The 25,721-nt window shown below is 47.6% G+C and overlaps 1 protein-coding gene across 8 annotated transcripts in view; it reads right to left on the bottom strand.

Annotated features, from left to right (window-relative positions):
* The window catches only part of FMNL1 (formin like 1), a 118,080-nt gene that overhangs the window by 31,247 nt on the left and 61,112 nt on the right, over positions 1-25,721 (bottom strand). For 3 of the 8 annotated variants that reach the window (XR_014540986.1, XM_083582496.1, XM_083582492.1), the window contains exons 5-9: positions 24,767-24,850; positions 19,383-19,520; positions 13,958-14,066; positions 12,774-12,850; positions 10,950-11,043 (exon numbers count right to left, since the gene is read on the bottom strand). Coding sequence is in view for 7 of the 8 variants with exons in the window: in XM_083582496.1 (XP_083438622.1) it covers positions 10,950-11,043; positions 12,774-12,850; positions 13,958-14,066; positions 19,383-19,520; positions 24,767-24,850 (502 nt within the window). In the remaining variant the exon portion in view is untranslated. Of the gene's footprint in view, positions 1-10,949; positions 11,044-12,773; positions 12,851-13,957; positions 14,067-15,223; positions 15,353-19,382; positions 19,521-24,766; positions 24,851-25,721 lie in introns of all 8 variants that reach the window. The other 5 variants (XM_083582491.1, XM_083582490.1, XM_083582493.1 and 2 more) reach the window with 4 other exon arrangements.

Below are 25,721 nucleotides of genomic sequence, written 5' to 3'. Positions count from 1 at the left end.
TTCAAGACATAATAACCAGAATGTCTACTCTGCTTCTAATCTAGCTTGGCCTTAGGCACAAATGTGAAGCCTATGCTGGCTGCAACACACTTCCAGGTGACTCCAATTCCCATTACCCCCAGCCAGCATGGCCAACGGACAGGGATGATGGGAGTTGTAATTTGAAAAAACCATTAAGAGTGTTGAAGGTTCCACAAACCTGCTTTAAACAGAAAGACTGCTCTCTTCCGCATTCTCTCACACGTTAACAGCATTCAAAATTGTAGGAAATGGTACAGGAGAGACTCTCAAAGCCATGTCTAGCATGGTAGATGAGAGTGCCAGATCCCCAAAGAATATTTTAAAAATTTCTCTGGATCGCCCCCAGCAACAAAATAATTGGGAGTTCATTCAAAGGGCATTTTATGACATTTCTATTCCATCCAAGGAACTCGTGGAGTTAGTATTCCTTTTTGTCTTTACAACAGTCCTGCGGTGTATGTTAGGGTGAGAGATTGTGACTGGCCCAAGGTCACCCTGTGGGCTTCACAGTGGAGGAATTTGAACCCAAGCCTCCCTGGACCAAGTCCAACGTCCGCTAAATGAACGTATTCCGTAATGACAACTGGAACATTAGGCCAAAAAAAAGGAAAGGGTTTGTGGGGGGGCGGGGAGAAAGTGGAACTATAACAAATTGGAAAAAAGTGTTTAAGATAACTTTTATGAAAAAAACCAGAAGCCTTTTTACTAGGGTTAACAGGAGACGAAACACCAAAAGAATTCAAAAGACTATTTATGTAACCGACAACAGCCGCACGAATGCTACTTGCCCAGAAGTGGAAGGAAGAAAAAGTCCCCTGACCAACGAGGAGTGGATAACTGAGATGATGGACTATGCCGAAATGGCAATGATGACCGTGAGGATCAGGCACCAAGATGATAAGAAATTCAATCAAGAGTGGAAAAAGTTTACAGAATATAAGACCACTGTGTATACTTAAAAACGTTAGCAGGATTATTGTAACACGGATAATGTAATATTAGTTAAAGGGAGGGGGAGCGACAAAATGAACTAGAAAAAATGTAGGTCAAGGTAAAGGTACCCCTGACCATTAGGTCCAGTCGCGGACGACTCTGGGGTTGCGCGCTCATCTCGCTCTATAGGCCGAGGGAGCCGGCGTTTGTCCACAGACAGCTTCCGGGTCACGTGGCCAGCATGACTAAGCCGCTTCTGGCGAACCAGAGCAGCGCACGGAAACGCCATTTACCTTCCCGCTGGAGCGGTACCTATTTATCAACTTGCACTTTGATGTGCTTTAGAACTGCTAGGTGGGCAGGAGCTGGGATTGAACAATGGGAGCTCACCCCGTCGCGGGGATTCGAACCGCCGACCTTCTGATCAGCAAGTCCTAGGCTCTGTGGTTTAGACCACAGCGCCACCCGCATCCCTAGAAAAAATGTAGTTAGATGCAAAGAAATAGGGGGAAATTTGGAAATCGGGGGTGGGGGTGGGGGGAAGTCTGAGGGATTTAAGTAATACCAGGAGCGCAGAATTTGAAAAGGATGTGAATACATTAAAAAAATTTGCTTAAAAAATGAAAATAATATATATATATTTCAAAAAACGAGAAAGAGAGTGAAACAGGCGCGTGCGGGGGGGGGGGGGGGGAATCAAGCATTAAAAAAAGCGTGATTTTGTGCAACCTTACGAGAACAATAGAAGCAGAAAAAGGAGCTTGCCATCGACATTCTGAAACGGAGGGAAACTTCAGGTAGAGGGAAGGGGCAAATGCAACCAAATGTGGTTACCTAGGGCGGCTGCATTACATTGGGGGGGGGGCGGTCTTGGTTTTGTTTGGCAGATACACATATTAGTGTAAGGGACCAAGGAGGCATGGGGGAAAAAAATCTACAAGCAGGCCATTGTGTGTGACATTAACACAGCCCTGCTTATATATACAAAGCTCTCCCCTTGGCCCAAGATGTTGTTACTCCTCCAGTTACAGCTGATGCAGCCAGTGGTCCCTGCGTAGGGATGGATATTTGATATAGAGGAGGGCAGCAGGGCTGGGGGAAAGAGGAGAGGGTTTCTCCCGGAGGCTGTTGACTCCGTTTCCCTCGCTTCCCACCTGTGACTCTGAACCCTCAACGGGGATGACTGTTTCACCCAAGATAAAATTGCAGCGTTACTAGAGTTTGCTACAAGCACACGCTGGATACACGGCGGCTGCCTGACTGTCCCAAAGCAATGTCAACATTTAAAACCACACGCGTTTTTAAAACTTTGCAAAAGAAATGCGCTTTGGGCAACACAGCTGATCTCTGCCTGGAAGTGGTCTCTGCTGTTTGTTGAATTTAATCAGGCTTTGTTTCCGTTCTTTTCGCTGTTTACAAGCCTGAATGCCGTAAGCTACTTGCGTGGACTAGGCATAGATTTGCCTGCCCACGCACTCTCGCCAGAATGGGGCATGCTCTGGTTATCTCCTGCTTGGACCACTGCAATGTGCTCTACGTGGGGCTACCTTTGAAGGGGACACAGAAACCAGAACTAATCCAGAATGCGGCAGCTAGACTGGTGACTGGGAGTGGCTGCTGAGATCATATAACATTGGTCCTGAAAGACCTACATTGGCTCCCAGTACGTTTCCGAGCACAATTCAAAGTGTTGGTGCTGACCTTTAAAGCCCTAAACGGCATTGGCCCAGTATACCTCAATGAGCTTCTCCACCCCCATCGTTCAGCCCGGACACTGAGGTCCAGCTCCGAGGGCCTTCTGGTGGTTCCCTCCCTGCAGGAAGTGAGGTTGCAGGGAACCAGGCAGAGGGCCTTTTCGGTAGTGGCACCCGCTCTGTGGAACGCCCTCCCATCAGATGTCAAGGAAATAAACAACTATCTGACTTTTAGAAGACATCTGATGGCAGCCCTGTTAAGGGAAGTTTTTAATATTTGATGTTTTATCACATTCTTCTTCTTCTTCTTCTTCTTCTTTTGGGAGCTGCCCAGAGTGGGCATAAAAATATTATTATAAAAATATTATTATTATTATTATTATTATTATTATTATTATTATTATTATCATGAATCAGATCAACAGATTAATTTCAGATAGCTTTCCAAGATATTCCAGCTATGTCAAGATATTCCAGCTATGTCAAACTTGAAAACCAAAGTCTAGAAGGGTTTTGACTTCAGAGCATCAAGCAATCAGATGGCACATTTGGAGCTTCAGGTATGTAGAAGAAGACCCAAGGAGCAAGTCTGAAATTGCTGGAAGCCTTAAAAGTATGAAGTTGGGGAGGCAGGGACACTTAGGCTATCTGGGAGTGATGAAAATTATGGCCCTCTTCCCTGTTTTTCCTAAGAGATATTTTTAGGGTATTCAGCTTGAACAAAGAGACATCTCACTGTGCCAGTGGCAAAAACCCTGATGTCATCTGGTAAGATAAAAATCAATAAAAAAAACCTTCAGATGTTTTGCTGGTCCACTGGCCAAAACAACCCACCTGAATTCTGAGATTTCCTCTCAAATGTTAGGCTGCAAATGTTGGGACACTGCCCATTAGAACACGCAAGGTTTTTTTCCTTGAAAAACTGATAGGATTTAAGTTCCCCTTGCCTGTTTATGTAGGTCTTGGCACTGATATTCTCTCTGCTGACTAATACGTCTTTTCTCTGAAGAACTGGGACAAAGGCTTTTAGGGCCAGGCAGGTTGCCCAGAATTCCAGGAGGTTTCATGTTGTACAAAGACATCTTCGGAGGCCAATTGCCCTGAGCAAAGGTTTTCCTGCAATGGGTTGCCCGGCCTTAAAGTCTGGCACTTGCTGGCTGAACAACCGGGAGAATCCTGAACATGCATTATTTGTCTTGGGTCACCATTTCAGAGATTCACACATCTCTAGGGCCGCCTTTCCTGGCCTTGAGTCCCCAGATACCATGGGACTAGAACTCCCATCATCTCTGACCATTGGCCATGCGGACTAGAGATGATGTGGGTTTTAGTCTAGCATCCAGCATCTGAAAATCCAAGGTTGGGGGAGGCTATTCTAAAGGTAAAGGGACCCCTGACCATTAGGTCCAGTCGTGGCCGACTCTGGGGTTGCAGCGCTCACCTCGCTTTATTGGCCAAGGGAGCCGGCGTACAGCTTCCGGGTCATGTGGCCAGCATGACTAAGCCGCTTCTGGAGAACCAGAGCAGCACACGGAAACACTGTTTACCTTCCCGCCAGAGCGGTACCTATTTATCTACTTGCACTTTGATGTGCTTTTCGAACTGCTAGGTTGGCAGGAGCAGGGACTGAGCAATGGGCACTCACCCCGTCGCGGGGATTCGAACCGCCGACCTTATGATTGGCAAGTCCTAGGCTCTGTGGTTTAACTCACAGCGCCACCCGTGTCCCTCGGCTATTCTAAAGGTAAAGGGACCCCTGACCATTAGGTCCAGTCATGACAGACTCTGGGGTTGCGGCGCTCATCTCGCTTTATTGGCCAAGGGAGCCGGTGTACTGCTTCCAGGTCATGTGGCCAGCATGACCAATCTGAAAACCCAAGGTTGGGGGAGGCTATTCTAGGGGGAAGCAAATGTGAGGGATCAGCAGAGAAGGTATTTGATATTCCAGCATGGACCGCTGTGGGAAGAACTACAACTTACAATGAAAACATGGGGTTACCGGACTGGGTTTACTGCATAACTGTAATATGGAAGTGGGGGAGCATTTTCAGGGTGTGTGTGTAGGTATCACCGGGCAAGAAAGAGCACCTTATTCTTTCCCCACCCACCACTGATTCTCCTACAGCAGATTTTAACAGCGTTTCCCCCTATAGTTGGTCTCGGAGACTACATGAATTCCGGGCCCAATTCAACGTGCTGGTTTTGACCTATAAAGCCTTAAACGGCTCAGGGCCACAATAGCTCAAGGACTGCATCTTTCCATATGAACCTACCCAGACCCTGAGATCATCTTCTGAGGCCCTCCTTAGAGAGCCTCCTCCTCGAGAGGTCCGGAGTGTGGCAACACGATAACGGGGCCTTCTCTGCAGTGGCTCCCCATCTGTGGAATGCTCTCCCCTGGGAAGTTTGCCTGGCACCTTCATGGTACACCTTTAGGCACCAAGTTTCCGGTTCCTTTTTAACCAGGCCTTTGGTTGATCTGATTGACATCCTATGCCCTTTTAAAGTGTTTTTTTTTGGGGGGGGTACTATTGGGTTGCTGTTTTTCTTTTCATTATGTGGTTTTATATCTCATTTTGTGGTTTTATATCTCGATTTTATTCTGTGAACCGCCCTGAGATCCCTGGGTATAGGGTGGTATATAAATTCAATAAATAGTAATAATAATACATGAAGCCTATCTGCAGAGAAAAATGGAGCAGAGGGGGGTTTAACATGTGGATTCTTCTTTGCAAATAACACACGCAGACTCAAGAGTCCTCTGCATTCACATAAATTGACAGACACGCGTTTACAAAACATCCATTGTCAGTACACTGCACAGTTATGCCTTGAGAGCAAGTACCAAGTTGGCGCGATGGCGGTGGAGGCAATTGCATTTTCTCTGAGCTTGTACCAGGCTATGCTTTCACGTTTGAACGAACTGTCCTTCTGCAAGAGCAACCCTGCACTTACTTATATTTACATGCTCAAGCAGCTCAGAGGTTGTTAAAAAAGAGATTAAAGGAGTTCCGGGCCTTCTACCCTGGAGGAATGAAGAGACACAATGACCTGTGAAGGACTCAAGGCAGCCAGGGCAAGGTGTGTGGGCGAGAGAGGGGGGCATCAAAATTTGTCTGTCTGTAGATCAGGGCAGGGCAGGTGTGGGGGGCAGACTGTGGCCCTCCAGACCTGGTTGAACTCCCATCAGCACCCATCTAGCATGGCCAATGTTGGTCTTTAATATGCAAGTTGGAACCTAATCACTTCATCACAGCCAGAGTTTCTCTACCCCTGGTATAATCAGTGCTGGGATATAAAAGCCCAGAGTAAACAATCTCTGATTTCTGGCTATATTGGAGAAGTCATCTTCAGCTGTAGCTAAGATTTCACTCATACACCCTCCAATAATGGACAGCTGCAGGTCAATGAAAGGCTGGGGTAATTTCCCTTTTAGGAGTACAGTAAGTTAGGGCAGGTGAAATTGCATATTTCAGAGACATCTGCATCTCTGAAAAGAATTACACATCACTTGGGAAGACAGGCAAACTAATGCCAGTGTACTGGAAGAAGCAAAGATCGCTAGTGTCGAAGCAATGATTCTTCAACATCAACTTCGTTGTTCTGATGCCTGATTATCGTCTTCCAAAGTAACTACTCCATTCCGAACTTAAAAATGGACAGCGTAATGCTGGTGGTCAACAAAAGAGGTTCAAAGACTATCTCAAGGCAAATCTAAAAAAATGTAGTATAAACATCGACAATTGGGAAACGCTGGCCTGATAGCGCTCCAGTTGGAAAACAGCCTTTACCAAAGGTTTCATGGGCTTTGAAGATGCTCAAACTCAGGACGCAAGGGAGAAACGTGCTAAGAGGAAGGCACGCGTGGCAAACCCTCACCATGATCAACTCCCACCTGGAAACCTATGTCCCCCACAGTGGAAAGATGTGTGGATCCAGAACTGGCCTCCACAGTCACTTACGGACTCACTGTTAAAACCGTGTTCATGGAAGACAATCTTACTTGGCTATGAGTGATCAACAAAGGAGAAAGAATTGCATATACAGTGGTACCTCGGGTTAGACGCTTCAGGTTACAGACTCCGCTAACCCAGAAATAGTACCTCAGGTTAAGAACTTTGCTTCAGGATGAGAAGAGAAATCGCGCGGCAGTGGCACGGCAGCAGCGGGAGGCCCCATTAGCTAAAGTGGTGCTTCAGGTTATGAACAGTTTCAGGTTAAGAAGGGACCTCCAGAACGAATTAAGTTCCTAACCCGATGTACCACTGTACAAGCAAAAGTGTCCCTCCTTTCTTCTGAGCTATTTGATATGGGGCAGGCACACCATAAAGAGCGCTATCCAGTGGGTAAACAGATGGTCTTTAATTTACAACTAATTTAATATTGCATTTTCTGCCACAGATGATGCACGCAACCCTGGCCACCCTGCTATTGCGAAGCCTCCGTTTCCAGTCTGTAAAGAGCCACCCACCTACCTCACAAAAGCCTATCCCACAATAATAATTTTTGGTAGCCATTATTCAGGTTTTCGCTGCCGGCAAACTTAACACATCTACGCCTCCCCACCCTCCAGGTATCGCTACCTCACAGGAGAGAAAACTTAGTGGCGGAACTGACTTGCCAAATGCTAAATGATCAGAGTTAGTGGCCTTAAAACTGCAGAAGTAATGATGCATAAGTCATTTCTGAAAAACTACAGACAATTAAGCCATGCAGGAGAGGAGAGGAGAGGAGGAGAGAGGAGATGGAGGATAACCCCACATATTCAAGCAGAAAGAGAATCTGTGCCCAGGTTTCAACCACCAATACAGGTCCAATTTGTCCAACCGTGCCTGAGTGACAGATCAGGCTTGCACCTGTCTGTTTGGCACCTAGGATTCCATTTCCTCCCGTCCAAACGCTTTGGCACAAGCCAATCTGCTCCATGGGCAAATTTTATCCCATGTAACCTAAGCAGACCCTTTGTCAGCTCTCCCTGTGTCAGTTTACAGCAACAGCATGAGCGCCAAAGAGGCAAGTTTCCCTTCTATTCCCTACTTATTAACTTAGCTCATCTAAACTTACAAAAGGCTTAATGGGCAGCGTTAAGATAAATTCAACGGTGTAAATAAGTTTTGATGGATGTTATAATGGAATACTGAAAGGTTTAGTTTATATAAAATATGCAGGGATTTATGCTGTGCAAAATGAACCATGGAAAGAGAGGAAGGGAAGTCACTGATACGTTAAGGCTGTTTAAGTGAATATTCTAAAATGTAAAACAGAAATTTAATAATAACTGTAATAATAAAAAATATACTTACAGAGGCTTTACTAAATTTTACCAAGAGCCAAACTACAGGAAACGCCATATTTGCATTTAAAGTGCAGGATTTTGCTGTTTTTAATGGAAATTGCATCAGCGGGGGGCGGGGCAGGGGCGTTTTTGCTGATTATTAGTGGGATCAAAGCAAATATGGAGGAGAGGGGATCTAACCCTATCCCTGAGGAAGAAAACCCCTTTTCTTGAGGTGGAATTTGCATTAGTTCAGTTGGTAGAGCGTAAGACTCTCAAATCTCTGGGTTGTGGGTTCGAGGGCCACATTCCTGTAGTGCAGGGGGCTGGACTAGATGACCCTTGTGGTCCCTTCCAAATGTAATTCTATGATTACTCCAATGGCACCAAGAAGGGATTTCCTCTCAAAGTAAATACCACCTTCAAAAAGCTTTGGCACAGGCAAGAAGAATGGGTTAAAACCCTCTCCATACCTCCTCTGCTGCCATTAATCACTCCTCCCCAGCCGATGCAGTTGGCATTTTTAAAAATTGCACACATTTAACATCACATTTAGCTTGACCCTAAGGAGCAGGCACTTTCGTTCTTACTGTGCATATATAGAACAGACTACAGCACTGTGAGAGAATTCACCCATCGAAGTTTGAGCAATTGAAAACACACACTCTCTCTTTCAAAGCCACACTCCTTACTTATGGAAAAATATGGAAAATGTGACCATTTCAGCTTTATAACAAAGCAAGTGCTTAGCATTCAAGGTCATGTAAGGCTGGTTATGAAATGTTGTGCGGATGCCTGATTATTGTCTTTCAAAGCAATTACAGTGGTACCTCGGGTTACATACGCTTCAGGTTACAGACTCCGCTAACCCAGAAATAGTACCTCGGGTTAAGAACTTTGCTTCAGGATGAGAACAGAAATAGTGCTCCGGGGGCGCGGCAGCAGCGGGAGGCCCCATTAGCTAAAGTGGTGCTTCAGGTTAAGAACGGACCTCTGGAATGAATTAAGTACGTAACCAGAGGTACCACTGTACTCTATTCCGAACTTAAAAATGGAAAGCGTGATGCTTTCAACAAAAGAGGTTCAAAGACTCTCTCAATCTAAAAAAATGTAGCATAGACACCAACAACTGGGAAACACTGGCCTGCAAGCACTCCAGGCGGAGATAAGCCTTTACCAAAGCTGTCATCGACTTTGAAGATGCTTGAGCTCAGGATGAAAGGGAGAAACGTGCTAAGAGAAAGGCACACTTGGCAAACCCTCACAGTGATCAACTCCCACCTGGAAACCTATGTCCCCACCGTGGAAGGATGTGTGGATCCAGAATTGGCCTCCACAGTCATTTACGGACTCACTGTTAAGACCGTGTTCATGGAAGACAATCTTACTCGGCTACGAGTGATTGCCAAAGAAGAAGAAGAAGGCTGGGGTACAAATTGCAGGCAGTAGCAGCAAAGGGATCTAGAATAAAATGGGGCAGGGGAAGCCAGTTTCCATCTGTGATAAGCCACCCCACAACACAGTGTTTGCCCCACATCTTTCCATACATGTTCCCTAAGCTTCTGACTGCTGAGTGAGTTGCGCTTTATTCCTGAGCAAAATATGAAAACACAACTCACACTTCCTCCTGAAAGGGTCTACCTTTACAGAAACAAAAGCAAGAACTGCCCACAACCTTTAGAGCATAGCTGTCAACCGTCCCTTATTTGGTGGGAAAGTCCCTTATCCCAGCACTGTGTCCCGCTGCTGTCCCTTATTGATGATGTCCCTTAAATTTCCCGGGTTTCAAAGGAAGCAGTTCCTCTCCCTCCCTCCCTGCCGGCCAGGGAGAAGGGAGGCTCCAGCTGTGTTGCTTGGTTCCGTTGCTCACCCAATAAGGAGTCTAAGAACAACTGGGGGGTGGAGCTTGCATGCCTTGTGCCGATCAAATCGGCCGCGTTGCCTGGGGACTCGCCTTTGCTCAGCGCTTCCCAGCGGAGAGGTGACGGTGGTTTTCCTTGCTGCATCCCCTTTGCCGGGTTGCTGCGCTGTGGGAACCACTGCTTGAGGCTTCGTTTGGCTGCTGGCTGGGCTTTCTGCCTTTGGCTTGGAGGGGCTCAGAAGTTGAACATACCTGTGCTGGGAAAATCCCTTATTTTGGCTGCTGATCCCTTATTTTCGAGGCTGCTAGTCCCTTATTTTCAAATCTGTAAGTTGACAGCTATGCTTTAGAGGAGCTCGAGAGCCACTGTTCATGCAGGAGTCGCTGTTCTGGGCCTACTTCTTCTGAGGGCAGGCTGCCTCTATGCATTGGGAACGACTGAATGATTGAATCACACAGAATGCAAACTCAATGTAGGAATTTCTACCCCGTGGGAAAGGCCGACTGGAACGAGCCTCAGCAGTGAATCATGCAGAAACCCAGTGGATGGGTGTACTTTGGGCTGCACTCATAGGACACTTTCACTACAGTGGTACCTTGGTTCTCAAACTTAATTCATTCCGGAAGTCAGTTCCAAAACCGAAGCATTCCAAAACCAAGGTGCGCTTTCCCACAGAAAGTTATGCAAAATGGATTAATCCGTTCCAGACTTTTAAAAACAACCCCGAAAACAGAAATTTAACATGAATTTTACTATCTAACGAGACCATTGATCCATAAAATGAAAGCAATAAACAATGTACTGCCGTCACACAATCAATCAATCAATCAGTAGCTGAACTGGGTTCCTCACAAAAACAAAACAAAAAAGAGCCGCAAAAACAAAAACGCAAAATAAATAGCAAAAACAGACAGACCTAGCATAACACTCAAAATGGAAGTGTGGCACTCGAATCAGAAACGTAACACTCAAAATGGAGCATGTTTGGCTTCCAAAAAAAGTTCGCAAACCAGAACACTTACTTCTGGGTTTGCAGTGTTTGGGTTCCAAGTTCTTTGAGTACCAAGGCGTTTGAGAACCAAGGTACAACTGTATTTGACTGACTTGCAATCTTGTTGAACGCCAGAAACCAGCACCATTGAAAGGGCTACGGAGCTTACAAACCTCTTTGAAATTGTCAAATGCAGCCAGGATGATGTCATGTCCCCCTCGGACCAAGCAGACAGCAGCCAACAGCTCCAGGACGAGAGCTTTAGTCCTGCGAGGAGGAAAGCAGAGAGATGAAGGACTCCCAAGTGGGTCATCGTTCCTGAAAAGGGGCCGAAGGGTGTGATGGATGCAAATGGCTCAAGAGAAACTCCCAAGTGGGGGCAGACAGCTTGTGGGGATGGTGATGGGTTCAAGGGTTGCCATTTCCAGAAACATGAAGCATGGCTGACTAGCTTGAGCCTCCTGGATTAACTTGCTTGGTGGGGACATCTTCTGCGGTGGCAAATTGGTGGGTGGGTCCAGCCTGCTACACAAGGGTTTCGACTATGCTATCTTACCCTCCCTCTGTCATCCACATGAGGGAAGTGATGGGTTTGGGGGCATGTTTTGGGGCTATATAAAGAAAAGCAGGTGGTGAATGGCAAGGGGGTTAGGAGAAACAGCTAACTAGGGAGGAGAGTTAACAGAAAAAGGAACAAGGAAGGCCACAGGCTGCAACCACAACTGGGAGTGTGCGGGACGGACAGTAGGAGAATAGAACTCATGCTACTTTTTGTGGGCATTTCATGAGCCTTTCAGGGTTCCTTTGGTGGGAAAAGCAGGGATAAGGGACAAGCCAGACACGGCAAACTGCATCTCCCCCATTAAGCAAAGCCTGGGCATTAATAAAGAGGTAAAGGTACCCCTGCCCGTACGGGCCAGTCGTGTTCGACTCTAGGGTTGTGCGCTCATCTCACTTAAGAGGCCGGGAGCCAGCGCTATCCGGAGACACTTCCGGGTCACGTGGCCAGCGTGACGAAGCTGCTCTGGCGAGCCAGCACCAGCACAGCACACGGAAACGCCGTTTACCTTCCCGCTATAAAGCGGTACCTATTTATCTACTTGCACTTAGGGGTGCTTTCAAACTGCTAGGTGGGCAGGAGCTGGGACCGAAAGACGGGAGCTCACCCCGCTGCAGGGATTCGAACCGCCAACCATACGATCGGCAAGTCCTAGGCACTGAGGTTTTACCCACAGCGCCACCCGCGTCCCTTGGGCATTAATAAGTGCTAATAAAAACGAGGAGTATTTGGCCACATTTTCTGAAGTCAGGCATATACTGTCAAGTGCCATATACCAGGGCATGGGTAGGCAACCTAAGGCCCGGGGGCCGGATCTGGCTCAATCGCCTTCTAAATCCAGCCCATGGACGGTCCGGGAATCAGCGTGTTTTTACATGAGTAGAATGTGTCCTTTTATTTAAAATGCATCTCTGGGTTATTTGTGAGGCCTGCCTGGTGTTTTTACATGAGTAGAATGTGTGCTTTTATTTTAAATGCATCTCTGGGTTATTTGTGGGGCATAGGAATTCGTTCATTATTATTTTTCAAAATATAGTCCCGTCCCCCACAAGGTCTGAGGGACAGTGGACCGGCCCCCTGCTGAAAAAGTTTGCTGACCCCTGTACTAGGGTATTCACAATTTTAAAAAAATCCTCTTCTTGATTGGGAAAAACTATGCTGTCCACACCCTTTCTCAACTCCCCATAGCATACCTTCCATCTTTTTGTGTGTGGGTCCTTTTAAATGCATCCAAACATAAAGGAAACAGTGGGGCTCAGGGCACTGTAAAGAGAGTCCAGTTCCCTCACTATGAAACCTCCTACCTTCTCCCTAGGATTTAGAGAACAGGGCATCCCAGTTGGGAAGGCTGCAACCCTTAGACAGGCCTGAGCGCCATGCACCTCTCTTTTCAGAAATGAAGAAAAACATGTCCGGAAAAGGAGTTCCAAGTCCTTACCTGGGGTTCTTGTTGTTGAGGCTCAGTGTGATCTCATTGACACAGGCTGGGTGGTTCATCACGAGGCTGAACCCAGACTAAGGGAAAGGTGAGAGAGGATGTTAGCAATCCAAGTTGAGCTAGAGGAAATTGGGGAATGATGACTGAAGGGAGGGAGAAGAGGGTTCCTCTCATTCCATGGAGGGTCAAGGACTGGATTCTTTCTCAAGCAGGAGCCTTGTCATATGAACATTGGCCATGTCTGTGACTCCCCCCCACCTCCCCCCCACAGCCAAAAGTTCTCAGTTTGGACCTGAAGGAGCATCTCCACCGTTCAGCCCGGACACTAAGGTCCAGCTCCGAGGGCCTTCTGGTGGTTCCCTCACTGAGAGAAGTGAAGTTACAGGGAACCAGGCAGAGGGCCTTCTCAGTAGTGGCACCCCTCCTGTGGAACGCCCTCCAGTCAGATGTCAAGGAAATAGACAACTATCTGACTTTTAGAAGACATCTGAAAGCAGCCCTGTTTAGAGAAGTTTTTAATGTTTGATGTTTTATTGTGTTTTTAATATTCTGTTGGAAGCCACCTAGAGTGGCTGGGGAAGCCCGGCCAGATGGGCGGGGTATAAATAATAAATTTTATTATTATTATAAAGGTAAAGGGACCCCTGACCATTAGGTCCAGTCGTAATCGACTCTGGGGTTGCGATGCTCATCTCGCTTTATTGGCCAAGGGAGCCGGCGTACAGCTTCCGGGTCATGTGGCCAGCATGACTAAGCCGCTTCTGGCAAACCAGAGCAGCGCACGGAAACACCGTTTACCTTCCCGCTGGAGTGGTACCTATTTATCTACTTGCACTTTGACGTGCTTTCAAACTGCTAGGTTGGCAGGAGCAGGGACCGAGCAATGGGAGCTCACCCCGTCGCGGGGATTCGAACCGCTGACCTTCTGATCGGCAAGTTCTAGGCTCTGTGGTTTAACCCACAGCGCCACCCGCATCCCTATTATTATTATATGGACACCATAATAGGCTGGACACCATACTTTGGGGGTTTTTTGGCAGAGAGTTGCAGGGAGCATGGCTCCAGATGTATATGTTCACCCCACTTTCATCTCCAGTCTGAAGGTTTTTGCATCATTTCAAGAATCTGCAAAAACCCGTTTCTGTGGGCACAAACCTCCCCAATGTCCCATCGCCCGCGGTCACCTGGTAATTCATGATGGCACGGAGGCACATGATGCAGACGTGGACATCGTCCTTCTGGCTGACGATGCGCGAGTTCCTCAGCGCCTTCCTGCTGTGTGCCAGATTGAGTCTGAGGTAGGGAAAAATGGAAGGAGGGAGGAAAGAGGGAAGGAAATAGCTGCATGAGAAAGGACGTCGGATATCACCCGGCAGTCAAGTCCAACAGCATAAAGAGAAGCACGGGAGCAAGGGCCCGAGGAGCAGGAAATTGAGGGGAGGGCAGGGGAGAGGATTAGGCTGGGCAACAGGATGGCAGTACGAGAACCCTTTGGGTCTCGGGTCACGAGTTCAAATGCTGAACAGGAGATGCCACTGCCCAATGAAAAACAAACTCTCTCCAGTCTGGTTTTAGGACACCACTGTCTTTAGTGAAAAGGCCACAGGGATCTCAGCAGGCCATGGGAAGGTGAGCTCCAGATTATGCTTAAAATACTAAGGAAATATAATACTCCATGATAAGCTACTAACATGGTTATGAGTGCAGCGGAATATAGAATGCGGCAACTTTTGGGGGCCCATCCTATTTTTGTTATTTTAAGTTGTTTTATGTTATTTGTTAACGGTGCGTTATAAATTGCCATAGCCCACCCTGGGAACTCAGAGTGAAGGGCAGGTAATAAAATAACAATGGCAATGATGATACTTGTGCCAAACGTGGTAGCAGTTGCTCTTCAGATCCTGAAGATCTGAGTATCTCAGTTTCAAAGTTCCTAGACCTCAATGTGGAAAATAAAGCCAAAACACACATTAAGCCTTTAATAAGCTGGCGGTGGCGATGTCTCAAGGGGGTTTCAGAGGCCTGACCTGGTCCCTCCCCTATCTCTGTTCCGCATCCCCTTCCCACCGCTTCTGTACAACAGCTCCAATTCCCTGCGCACACAACAATGAAAACTAGAGCCAAAAGCAACAATAGCAGCAGCAACAACAACAGCAAAGCAAACAGTGCCGGAACGTGGTTGCGCAACCAACAAAAATAAAAGCATGCAACTATCTGCAGGTGTTTACAAAATGCATTCCAGTCACAGAGCTTTTTTTTAAAAAAACGGGATTTTACAAAATGGCTTCCCTGCTTCGAGGGCTCCTAAAGTTCGGTATCCGAGACTGCCTGCCAAAATGAACACACAAGCTTAGGAGGGGGGGGAGAACATGCCCTTGGCCTAAACAAGCCTATGGCCTCCGGCTGCATTCGCAGGGGATGTTTCTGGTTAGGTTTGGGGAGAGGCTCACCGCGGTGAGTAGGAGTTGAGAGGAGGCCTGGGCTTAGAGTCCTGCTCGCTCCCGGGGGCGCTGGAGGAGGGGATGCTTGGGTGGACTTGCTGAAAGAATGTTTGGATCTGCTGGTTCAAATGGCAACACCTGAAGGAGGTGGAAGATTGCAATCCTGCAGGACAGGAGGGAAAAATAGGACGCTTCAGGTGGACGCTCCCCCCCACCCCCATTGCCACCCCCCCCCAACCTCAGGGGGGAAAGTGGCCCTCGTGGAACCACAGGGGAAGACTTCGCTGTGGCTGGAAAAACACCAACCTGTTTCAGCAAACATAGCAAGTAATTGTGGCTCATCGCTGCCCACCTGCCCAACAGAATATTGTTCCCTGTGTTGTGTTCCTAAAATGAAGTTTCCTAGGATCGGAGGCCCTGTCCGCACTAGGCATTTAAAACACTATTATACAGGGTGATTCATAATGAAGTACAGTCATACCTTGGGTTGAAGTAGCTTCGGGTTGAATGTTTTCGGGTTCCGCTCCACGGCGACCCAGAAGTAACGAAGCATGTTACTTCCGGGTTTTGCCGCTCGCGAATGCGCAGACGCTCAAAATGACGTCACGAGCATGCGTGGAAGCGGCAAATTGCGACCCGCGCACACGCAGATGTGCAGACGCGGGTTGCATTCGCTTCAGGATGCGAACGGGGCTCCAGAACGGATCCCGTTCGCATCCAGAGGTACCACTGTATAGTTTCCAGATGCTGTAACACAGTAACAGGCGATGACACGGACCACAACTACAAACCGTGAGGTAGATGTACTCATAAAGTTTGTGTTCCGCTACTGAGGCAAGCGACATAGGCAATAGCGCGTGTGTCACGTGGCTAGTCAGGCAAAATGGCTGCGTCTGCAGTGGAGAAGGCGTTTTGTGTTCTTGAATTGAGCAAAACGGAATCTGTAACTGTTGTGCAATGGCGTTTTTGATCGTGATTCGGGGGGGGGGGACGTCCAAGCAGAAAATATATCTACGACTGGCATTACAAATTGAAACTACGGGCTGTTTGTACAAACTTAGAAGTCCTGGACGACCACGTGTATCGGAAGAAGTCGTTGATAGTGTTTGCACCGCCATTCAACAAAGCCCAGGAAAATCAACGCATAGGGTGAGTCACGTTTGGGCAGAAATGGACTGCCAGTTTGACATGTATGTGTGACAAAGGGTGCACACACAGAACATCTGTGACTGTTTCTAAAAAAAACTTTAAATATTCCCTTACAACTCTGTTACAGGAAACGTAAGATATATTACATTCTTTTTTTATAGTGTGTTGAAACTGTATACTTCATTATGAATAACCCTGTACAGTGGAATCTCGGTTTTTGAACGCAATCCATCCTGGAAGACCATTCGACTTCCGAAACATTCAAAAACCGAAAACTGAAAGCAGAAGCCTCAATACAGTAGGGAAACTCAAAACAGAAGCTGCATGTTCAGCTTCCGGAAAGCGGAGCGGTTAGTTCTGGGTTTTCGGCGTTCGGGAGCCGAAACGTACGACAACAGAGGCGTTCAAGAACCAGGGTTCCACTGTACCGGTTTAACCTTCATTGCTTCCCCCAAAGAATCCTGGGAAATGTAGTTGGCTAAGGATGCTGATGAGATAGGATGCCTCTCTATTGCCCGCCACAGAACTACAATTCATAGGCAGAGGTTTAACAATCCATCTGCCCAGGGAACTCTGGGGAATGTAGTTCTGCGAGGGGAACAGGGGGTCTCTTAAAACACTCTCCGTACCCTTAACTAACCACAGCTCCCGGTATTCTGTGAAATTGTTAAAGCAGTCTAACGGGGCTTTCAATGTATGGCACAGATTATGGCCAGAGAGTCTGACCTCAGGGGCCTTCTAACTCACTAGGCTGCCGATGTAGGAAATCTGTAGCTAGAGCTTTCCCGATAAATGGCCATAAGAACTTAAGAAGAGCCTGATGGATCAGGCCCATGGCCCATCTGGTCCAGCATCCTCTTCAAGTGGCAGCTAATCAGATGCTTATCAGAAGCCCGCAAGCAAAACCTGAGCGCAAGAGCAGTCTCCTCTTCTGCTGTTTCCAGAAAGTGGTATTCGGGAGCCTACTTCCTCAGACTGTGGTGACAGAGCACATCCATTGTGGCTAGAAGCCACCGATACTCTCCATGCATTTGTCTTATCCTCTTTCAAAGCCGCAGGAACTCTTTCCTCTGTGGGTTGTCAGGCAGCAAACAGGCCCAAGGATGGAAAACCTTTCCTTGCAGGGCAGCGGCAACCCCCTTAGGCCAGTCATTTCTAGCTGTTCTGAGAGCCACCCAAACTAAGTTGCTTCACATTAAGGCCCTTAAACCACAGAAAACAGACTTCTGTTACTCAGAAGGGCTGACTTTCCCTCAGGTCTATTTGCATTTTGTTGCTGCAGTTAGCAAACGGAGCTCTGAGGCCTAAGGCCTCATCCCCTTCTGACCCCAGAGAAAAAGAGCATCCATTTTGTTTTAATCTCTTTAGTGGAAGTAGAATAAAATGGCCTCTTCTTTTACCAGTGCAGGGGGAAAACACTCAGGCACCCTCAGTGCACACCTAAGAAATACAGCCGCTAGCGCAGAGATAGTAACTGATGCCTCAATTTATTATTTGCCTCTTTTTTCATTTTTTAAAAACACCAGGATGGCGGCAGGAGGGAGAGCAAGTCTTCCTTCCCGACACATGGTTCAGTGGGCCACTGCCTTTCTTGGCGTCCATCTTTTCAATCTTAAAAAGCTCAGACTACAAGCAAAGCCGAGCGAGCCCCTCTCCCCACCTCCCTGCCCCCGAGGGGCCCTAGGCTGGGTACCTACCGTGAGCCGTCGTCCCAAGGGGAGCGTGCAAAAGAAGCACGGGGTTAGAACAAGGGGAAAGAGGGAAAGAGGAAAGGCAGAGACAGGAAAATGCAAGAGCAGGAAAAGGAAACCAGAACCTGCCATTTGTTAGGCCACAAAAACCACCCAAGGCTACTCATCAATAATCATCAAACTACTCTTAGGGTAGTTTGCTTCTAAGGTGGTAATAGGTTGGGAGAGCTTAGAAATTGGGTGGTGGGTTAACTTGCCTGATGGTTGTGGAAACTTTGTAGGATTGAGGGCCAATATTTTGGGCTCATTGAGGGGGTGTGGGTGGGTGTGGGTGTGTTTGTGCGTTTGCAGGCCCCCAGATTGGTCAGTTTATGACACTAAATTAAAACTCAGCCCCTGGCTGGTAATATATGTGCATGAACATATGGCGTGTGGGGAGTGTCACCCATGCAAACCAGGGGTTTCTTTCCATGAGCAACTGCTTGCATTATTGAGGTGGCACATGGCTTTTCAACATTGTGGAAACCTGCAATCTCATGCTCCAGGGTCTCTGTATAAGAACTCCTAAACTAGCCCAAACTATGGTGGAGATGGGAACTGAAGCACCAGTTGCAAGCTTTTCTTCGTTTTTCTCCCTATTTCCTTATTTCACCGAAGGAAACTTCTGTCACCCCCACCCCCACCCCAATTGAAGCAATTTGGGTGCTAAATACCTCCAATATTTTTAGATGGAGATTTCCACATGTCAGCTGAACATCTGACTGAGAATATGGAAGTGCCCTCGAATAGGCAAGCCCCCTCTACCTTAGCCATCAGGCTTGCCTGAGGTACCCCTTCTTCAAAACTCAGTCCTTTCATTTTGCCACATTTTGCCCAAGTCCATATTATAGTATGAAGACCCATGGGGCTACAACCTTGCTGGAGCTAAGCAGCTCTAGGTCCGGTTAGTGCTTGGATGGACCCGCAGGTACACTACCTCAGGTCCCACGATGGGAGAAAGGGGAGATATCAATTGAAGAAAATAAACGCAGAGCAGCCGATCTGCCGCTGCAATGAAAACAGCTCCCCCCCCGTTTCAACTTTTCATTTTGCAGACAACGCTCTCCAAAAAAGAAGCTTCACATTGGTGAAACGAGAGAGCAGTTTCCAACTTGGTGTTTGCTGGGTTGGTGCGCTTTCCCTTTTGAGACGTTTCACTTAAGCGTAGCTTCAAGTGAGGTGGGCAAGAGAATAAGTGTGAAACTGCCTCTTCTCCTGGCGCCACAATCTGTGTCCCAAGATATGGGGGAAGCAGTTCAAGAAGAGCTTGCCAGTGTCCGTTCTGTTACCTGACAGTCAGGTGCCTCGCTTTGGAGGAGCCCTGTGTAGGGGAGTTGCTGCTTCTGCTGAGGTCCTCCATAGATCTGTCCAGGGCCTTCCCCTTGTCGGACCCAGGGCTGCCATTGTCAGTGCTGTCCATATCATACCTGGAGCCACACATATAAAAACGGGCGTGCGTCAGCAGGTGGGCAGAAGGTGGTTTGCCAAGCTGGTGACACTGGAACCGAGGCGTCAAAGCAGGGCTGCCGCTAGGAGCAAGTCTGCACTGCAAACTTAAATAGGTCAAGAACTATCCAATGTCTCTTGAACTCGGGTCTCTGGCTGTTGTTGGACTACAACTCCCATCCTCCCTAGCTAGCAGGACCAGTGGTCAGGGATGATGGAGGTTGTAGTCTAACAACAGCTGGAGACCTGCATTTGAGAAGCTCTGAATTTTAAGCATTTAATTTCCACACTTCCCCCTCTCCCTTTTCCTGCTGGTTTCACGAATTGGCGTTCAAACTCTTATCTTCCTATCCGACAGAGTGGAAGTGAAGTTGCTCTCCATGGTGCTGATGCAGTTCCATTATGACTATCGATCCGTACCTTGGTTCTCAAACGCCTTGGTATTCAAACGCCAAAAACCTGGAAGTGTTCTGGTTTTCGAACGTTTTTCGGAAGCTGAATGTCTGATGCGGCTGTGGGCTATTGTTTCCAGGGTGCCTGCACCAATCAGAAGCTGCGCCTTGGTTTTCAAACATTTCAGAAGTCAAACGGATTAAGTTTGGCGCTTCTGTTTTTGCTATTTATTTTGTGTTTTTGCAGCTCTTGTTTTGTTTTGTTTTTGTGACCCAGTTCAGCTACTGATTGATTGATCGATTGTGTGACTGCAGAAATGGGCAAAAGCCCCCCCAACTAAAAAAAGCCTATCATCAGTGCAGGTAAAGAAAAAAAATAATTTTAATTTTTATCATCTACAATACTGTCTTACTTTCTTTTATAGCACATTGATTATTGCTTTCATTTTATGGATCAATGGTCTCGTTAGATAGTAAAATTCATGTTAAATTGCTGTTTGAGGGGTTGTTTTTAAAAGTCTGGAACGGCTTGATCCGTTTTGCACTACTTTCTATGGGAAAGTGCGCCTTGGTTTTGGAAGGGACTTCCAGAACGGATTAAGTTTGAGAGCCAAGGTACCACTGTAGTTAGCAACACTGGAAACTGCCTTAAGCAGAGTCAGACCCATTGGCACATCTAGCCAAGTACCGTCCAAACTGCCTGTCAGTTGCCCTCTGGGGTTTCAGGCCCTATTATCTCCCAGCCTTACCTGGAGATGACAGGAACTGAACCTGCCTGCGAGAAAAATGCTTTGCCACAGAGCCTACAGCCCTCCCCCAAAGAGTATGGGACTTCTATTCAGTTGCCTTCATGGACTTTGGCCGCTCTTAAAATGGAAAGCTTTGCTAGTCACAGTTAAGCCACTTCCGAGCTAGGGAGGAGATGGGGTTGCAGGCTTCACGCCCCTCCCCACACTCCTGGGGGCTGGCTTCAGCCCCCGCGATACTAGGGAATCCTCAGGGGGCGAGGCCTCGCCTTTCTTAGGTCTGGCGCGGCTGAGGGTCTCCCTCTTTTCCGCGCAGCAGCTGACCAGGTTCTCCCTCCCCTCCCGCCCGTTAGGCTAGGCTCTCTGACGTTGCTATGGACTTCGGTTGGTCGCCGTCAAGGGGCCTGGTAGGAATTTTTCCAACTGGCAGATTGGCACCAGCCACTTGGTTTTCGCCTACCTCGTAGCAAACCGTCACAACTCCACGGTATTGGCGATTAGGCATTGGTGGGGGTACAGTTGTATTGTTATGCAGATGAAGGGGGAGGAGGTAGTGGCATCGCCTTCCCCCAAATCAAAGGGTAGTCCGGTAAAGGATTCCGGGGGGCGTGGCCTTGTCCTAAGCCTATGGAGGTGTGGGCCCACGGCACGCCCCCGCGCGGTGACCCCAGGGGGAGGTCCTAGTTGACGTGCCTCAGCAGGACTCCCCCTACTGGTGGTTAACCCTCGCCGGCCTTCAAGCATGCAGGCTGAAGCCGGTTAGTTGTTAGGACCAATGCCTAAGCCAATACCGCTCAATTCCTGTAATCAATAAAGTTGTGGCCTAATTTGACCCATTAACTCGAATTCTTGTGTCTCGTGTCTTTATTTCTGGGGGGAGGCGGGAACTAGCCACGCAACAGAGAAAACTTGGGAAACGTGCAGGTGGCGTTGGCTCGCTGTTCCGGGCTAGCAGAAGCAGAGTTGATTATGCAAAACAAGCAGGTATAAATGCTTAATTTGAGCAGAATGCTATCTCTCTATGGAATAACCTATTTGCCAAGAAGAAGCGACTCAGGAAGGGAGTTTCTTGTTAGACTGAGGGCCGTTTGTTAGTCCCTCGTTCCGCTTGAGGACAGGAGAGCGTGAAGGAATTATTGACTGGGTTACGTGAAATCTCTTCCAGTTCAGGAATGATTCCTCAATAAAGTTATCAACGAGTGAAGCGTAACTGGTGCTCTGACCAAAACTCAGGGGTTATTTCAAAGACACGGGGAAAAGGAGAGAATAAGGAAGAAAACATGGGTTAGATTTCACAGAGCCCTTTTCCCTTTAAGAGGACAGCTTAGCACCCAACGCCATATATAAAGTAAAGTTTATAGCCACAGAATTGTGAAAATTAGTTCGGCGAGGCCCTAGTGGAGTTTAAGACTTTTTCAAAAAGCATGCCTGTCTCGCTAAGCTATGTAGCAAACCACTTTGGTAACTGAGGGGAATTTCAAATCAGTTTGCAATATGTCAAGCGGGTGTCTGTTGGCCCCAGGACAAAAACATAACCCTGGTGAGTACAACCTCTTGGTAGAAAAGCAGCCATTTCCATCCCAGCCTACACATGCCCTATTGGATAGGTGATAGGTGTTCTCTGCTGGACTGCGGCTCACAATGACCATGCTAGAAGCTTCTCCTGGGATAGCAGCTTCACCCTCAATTCCCGATGATCAGGTTGTGAGTGGCACCACTGATATACCGTATTTTTCGGGGGCCACTAGGTGGCGCATCGGAAGATGGCTGACAATAACATCTCTCCGACCCACACGAGGTAATTTGGAGGCTATGATGGGGGTAATTAGCCTCCTTAACCCCCCCAGGATTGTGGGGGGGACGGCCCTTGCCTGCTGTGCCCTATACCACCCCCAAATTTGTGGGGGTGGGGGCACTAGGCACAAAGCCCTCCTGTGGGATTCCGGCACTCCTGGACGCCGTCCCTGATTCGCGCCGCTAGTTGCAAGCATCTTCAAAAGAAACAATTTGGACGAGATAAATTGCACATGCTTCAAGGAAAAAGGGGAGTAAAAACTGCTGACAGAAGAGATCTCTGATAACAAGATAAGAATAAAATATGAGAAGATACGTCAAGATACGGTATGACTGAGGGGGGAGGGGGGAAAAACCTGCCTTCCTTTTTCTTATGTGATTTAACAAGAATCCCCTCCCCTAATGAGTCAGAAACTAAGGACTTAAGCTGTGGATTTAAGGCTGTGTGGAGATAAACTTTCGAACCAAAGCAATGTTTCAAGATGAAGCTGGAAAGCTAAGAGTTTTGGAATGACGCAGTTAAAAATGCCGTCGCCGTTTTGGGAGGCATTGTTGGAGCTCTTGGGTCTGGGAGGAGAAAGAGAGAAATAGAGTTGTTTACATATCGTGGATCAACTTCTCGGTGGGACTTAAGAGCAACAAATGCCAAATTTATGATGGAAAGAGCGATGTTATCTACGAAGGAGATATATGGAAACCATCTGGACTTAGTGGAGGAACGGGAAATCCACACAGGATTATTATTTTGCTTATTGGCTTAAGGAGACTAACAGAAGAGATCGTAAAGGAAAAATAGAAATTATATGAACAAGATATGATGTGGAAACACCAAGATAAGACTGGATAGAATTATGAATTTTGTTTGGACTGATTGGGACTGATTTGGACATTAACACAGTAATAAGAAGATGATCTGAATCCCCCTTTGGATCTTGAAGTATGGGTTCCCCCAACAAAATTTAAAAATTTGGCTTTGTAATTTGGAATTTATGTGATGTGATTTAATTTGATGTGATTGGCCAGTTAATAAAAATTATTTTTTTAAAAAAAAAGATATACCGTATTTTTCGCACCATAGGACGCACCGGACAATAGGACGCACCTTGTTTTAGAGGGGGGAGAACAAGGAAAAAAATTCTTCCGCTCTCTGCCCAGCGCCCCTTCAGTGAAGCGGCAGGAGGCGCTGCGCAGAGAGTGGGAGAATTTCCCCCCTCTTGTTTTCCCGCTCTAAAACAAGGTGCCATTTAAGGTGCGTTCAGGCGGCTACCTTGGAAGGTTCCTTTCGACCTGCTCTTTGGGGCTGGCGGGGGGAAGCCCACCACCAGCCCCAAAGAGCAGGTCAGGGAACAGTGGAAAGGCGCAGCGGAGAGGCTGCTGCCACAGTCACGCGTCACTTCTCCAGCTGGGAGAGGGTCGTGGGGCTATGGCTTCTTTAGCCCCGCACGCGCTCTCCCGGCTGGAGAGGTGACACACGGCTATAGAGGCTCCTGCCATAGCCGCGCTTCACCTCTCCAGCCGGGAGAGGGTCGCGGGGGGCTGCTTTAGCCCCGTGCGCGCTCTCCCGGCTGGAGAGGTGACGCGTGGCTATGGCAGGAGCCTCCATAGCCGCGCGTTACCTCTCCAGCCGGGAGAGGGTCGCGGGGCTATGGCGTCTTCGCTCCATAGGACGCACACACATTTCCCCTTCATTTTTGAAGGGGGGAAAGTGCGTCCTATAGAGCAAAAAATACGGTAGTCAAAATAGTGCCACCATGGACAAGAGGGAAGAATCAACAGCAGGGGTCAGCAAACTTTTTCAGCAGAGGGCAGGTCCACTGTCCCTCAGACCTTGTGGGGGGCCGGACTATATTTGGGGAGGGGATGAACGAATTCCTATGCCCCACAAATAACCCAGAGATGCATTTTAAATAAAAGGACACATTCTACTCATGTAAAAACACACTAATTCCCGGACCGTCCGTGGGCCAGATTGAGAAGGTGATTGGCCCGGATCTGGCCCCCAGGCCTTAGTTTGCCTACCCATGATCAACAGGCTCGAGGGAACATTGGCATTTGCAGAAACGTGGAGAAAAATAAATAGGGGGGTGGGTGGCAGGAGAACGCTCCTAAACATCCCAATGGGGTTTGGGCATGCTCACATATATAAATATGGGTTGATTTGTGGAGGCAGAGCGAGCCGAGTTTTCTGGGACAATGGAATTGTGGGAACAATCCACACCGCACTGTTTTGTTGCAGGCCCCACTAGGATCCTGACTTAACCATCACTTCCCCACCAAGCTGTGGCAGCAACTTACGTGACAGAGCACTGGGCAAAGGCGAGGTAGTCCACCAACACATCAAGTCCTTTGTTTTCTTCGTTCAGGAATTCCTGGACCCAGCTAAAGGAGGGGGAGAGGAAGAAAATGCAGAATTTTTTCTCACTAGAATAAAACATGGGAAGAGTATCCTACTGCTCTTTCCCCAACATTTGAGATCTGCCCCATCTTTCTCCAGAATCCCTTGCTGGTATTTTCTCCTGCTTCTTTCTAGACAGAGATAGACGTCTCTATCTTTTAAAACAACAACAACTGCTGATTAATATATTATTAATCCTTTTACAGCCCGTTTCAATGTACTCAAGTGCTCTAGGCTCCTTCTCTCACTGATTCCTGCAATCCTTCAAATCCTGCTATTAAGGTTGCAATTAAGGGAGGCTTTCTTTTGAGTAGACACCGGATAGGGTTTGTATTATCGTCCCATTTTCCAGATGGGAACTAAGACTGAGAGTCAATTCAGACATTCAGGGGGGGAAACATACTCTACAGTCATTCGGAGGCCATATCACTTTAAAACCAAGATTTTCACATGTTTGGCTGCTCCCTCATAACAAAAGCTCTCCTTTTTTACATGGGTTAACTAGCGGGCCACTGAGAATGTTAATCTAGACACTTGAATCTCTCTCCCTTTCAGTGATCTGTGAGCCAGAAGAGCATCCAAACATTCTCACCTTCATTTTGTGCTCTGTAGGGACTATATTACACCAGAGAATTCTGGGCACTGCAATTTAAGAATTGCTGGGAATGGTAATTCTGTGAGGAGTGAACTATAGTGCCCAGCATTCTTTGAGGGAAAGAACACACTTCAAATGTGCTTTAAAAGCAGAGTGTGCATGCACTCTTAGCTATCTGCCTGTGGTGGGTAAGAAATGCCTCTATTTATTGTTTATACATACATGCATAATTTAATTTTATTTGTACGCTACCTTTCCAC

This window comes from Podarcis filfolensis, assembly GCF_964270895.1.
Source record: "Podarcis filfolensis genome assembly, chromosome: 13".
Classification (NCBI taxonomy): Eukaryota; Metazoa; Chordata; class Lepidosauria; order Squamata; family Lacertidae; genus Podarcis; species Podarcis filfolensis.
The sequence above is the reverse complement of the archived record's forward strand: the minus strand, read 5'-3'. Positions and strand labels throughout refer to the sequence as shown.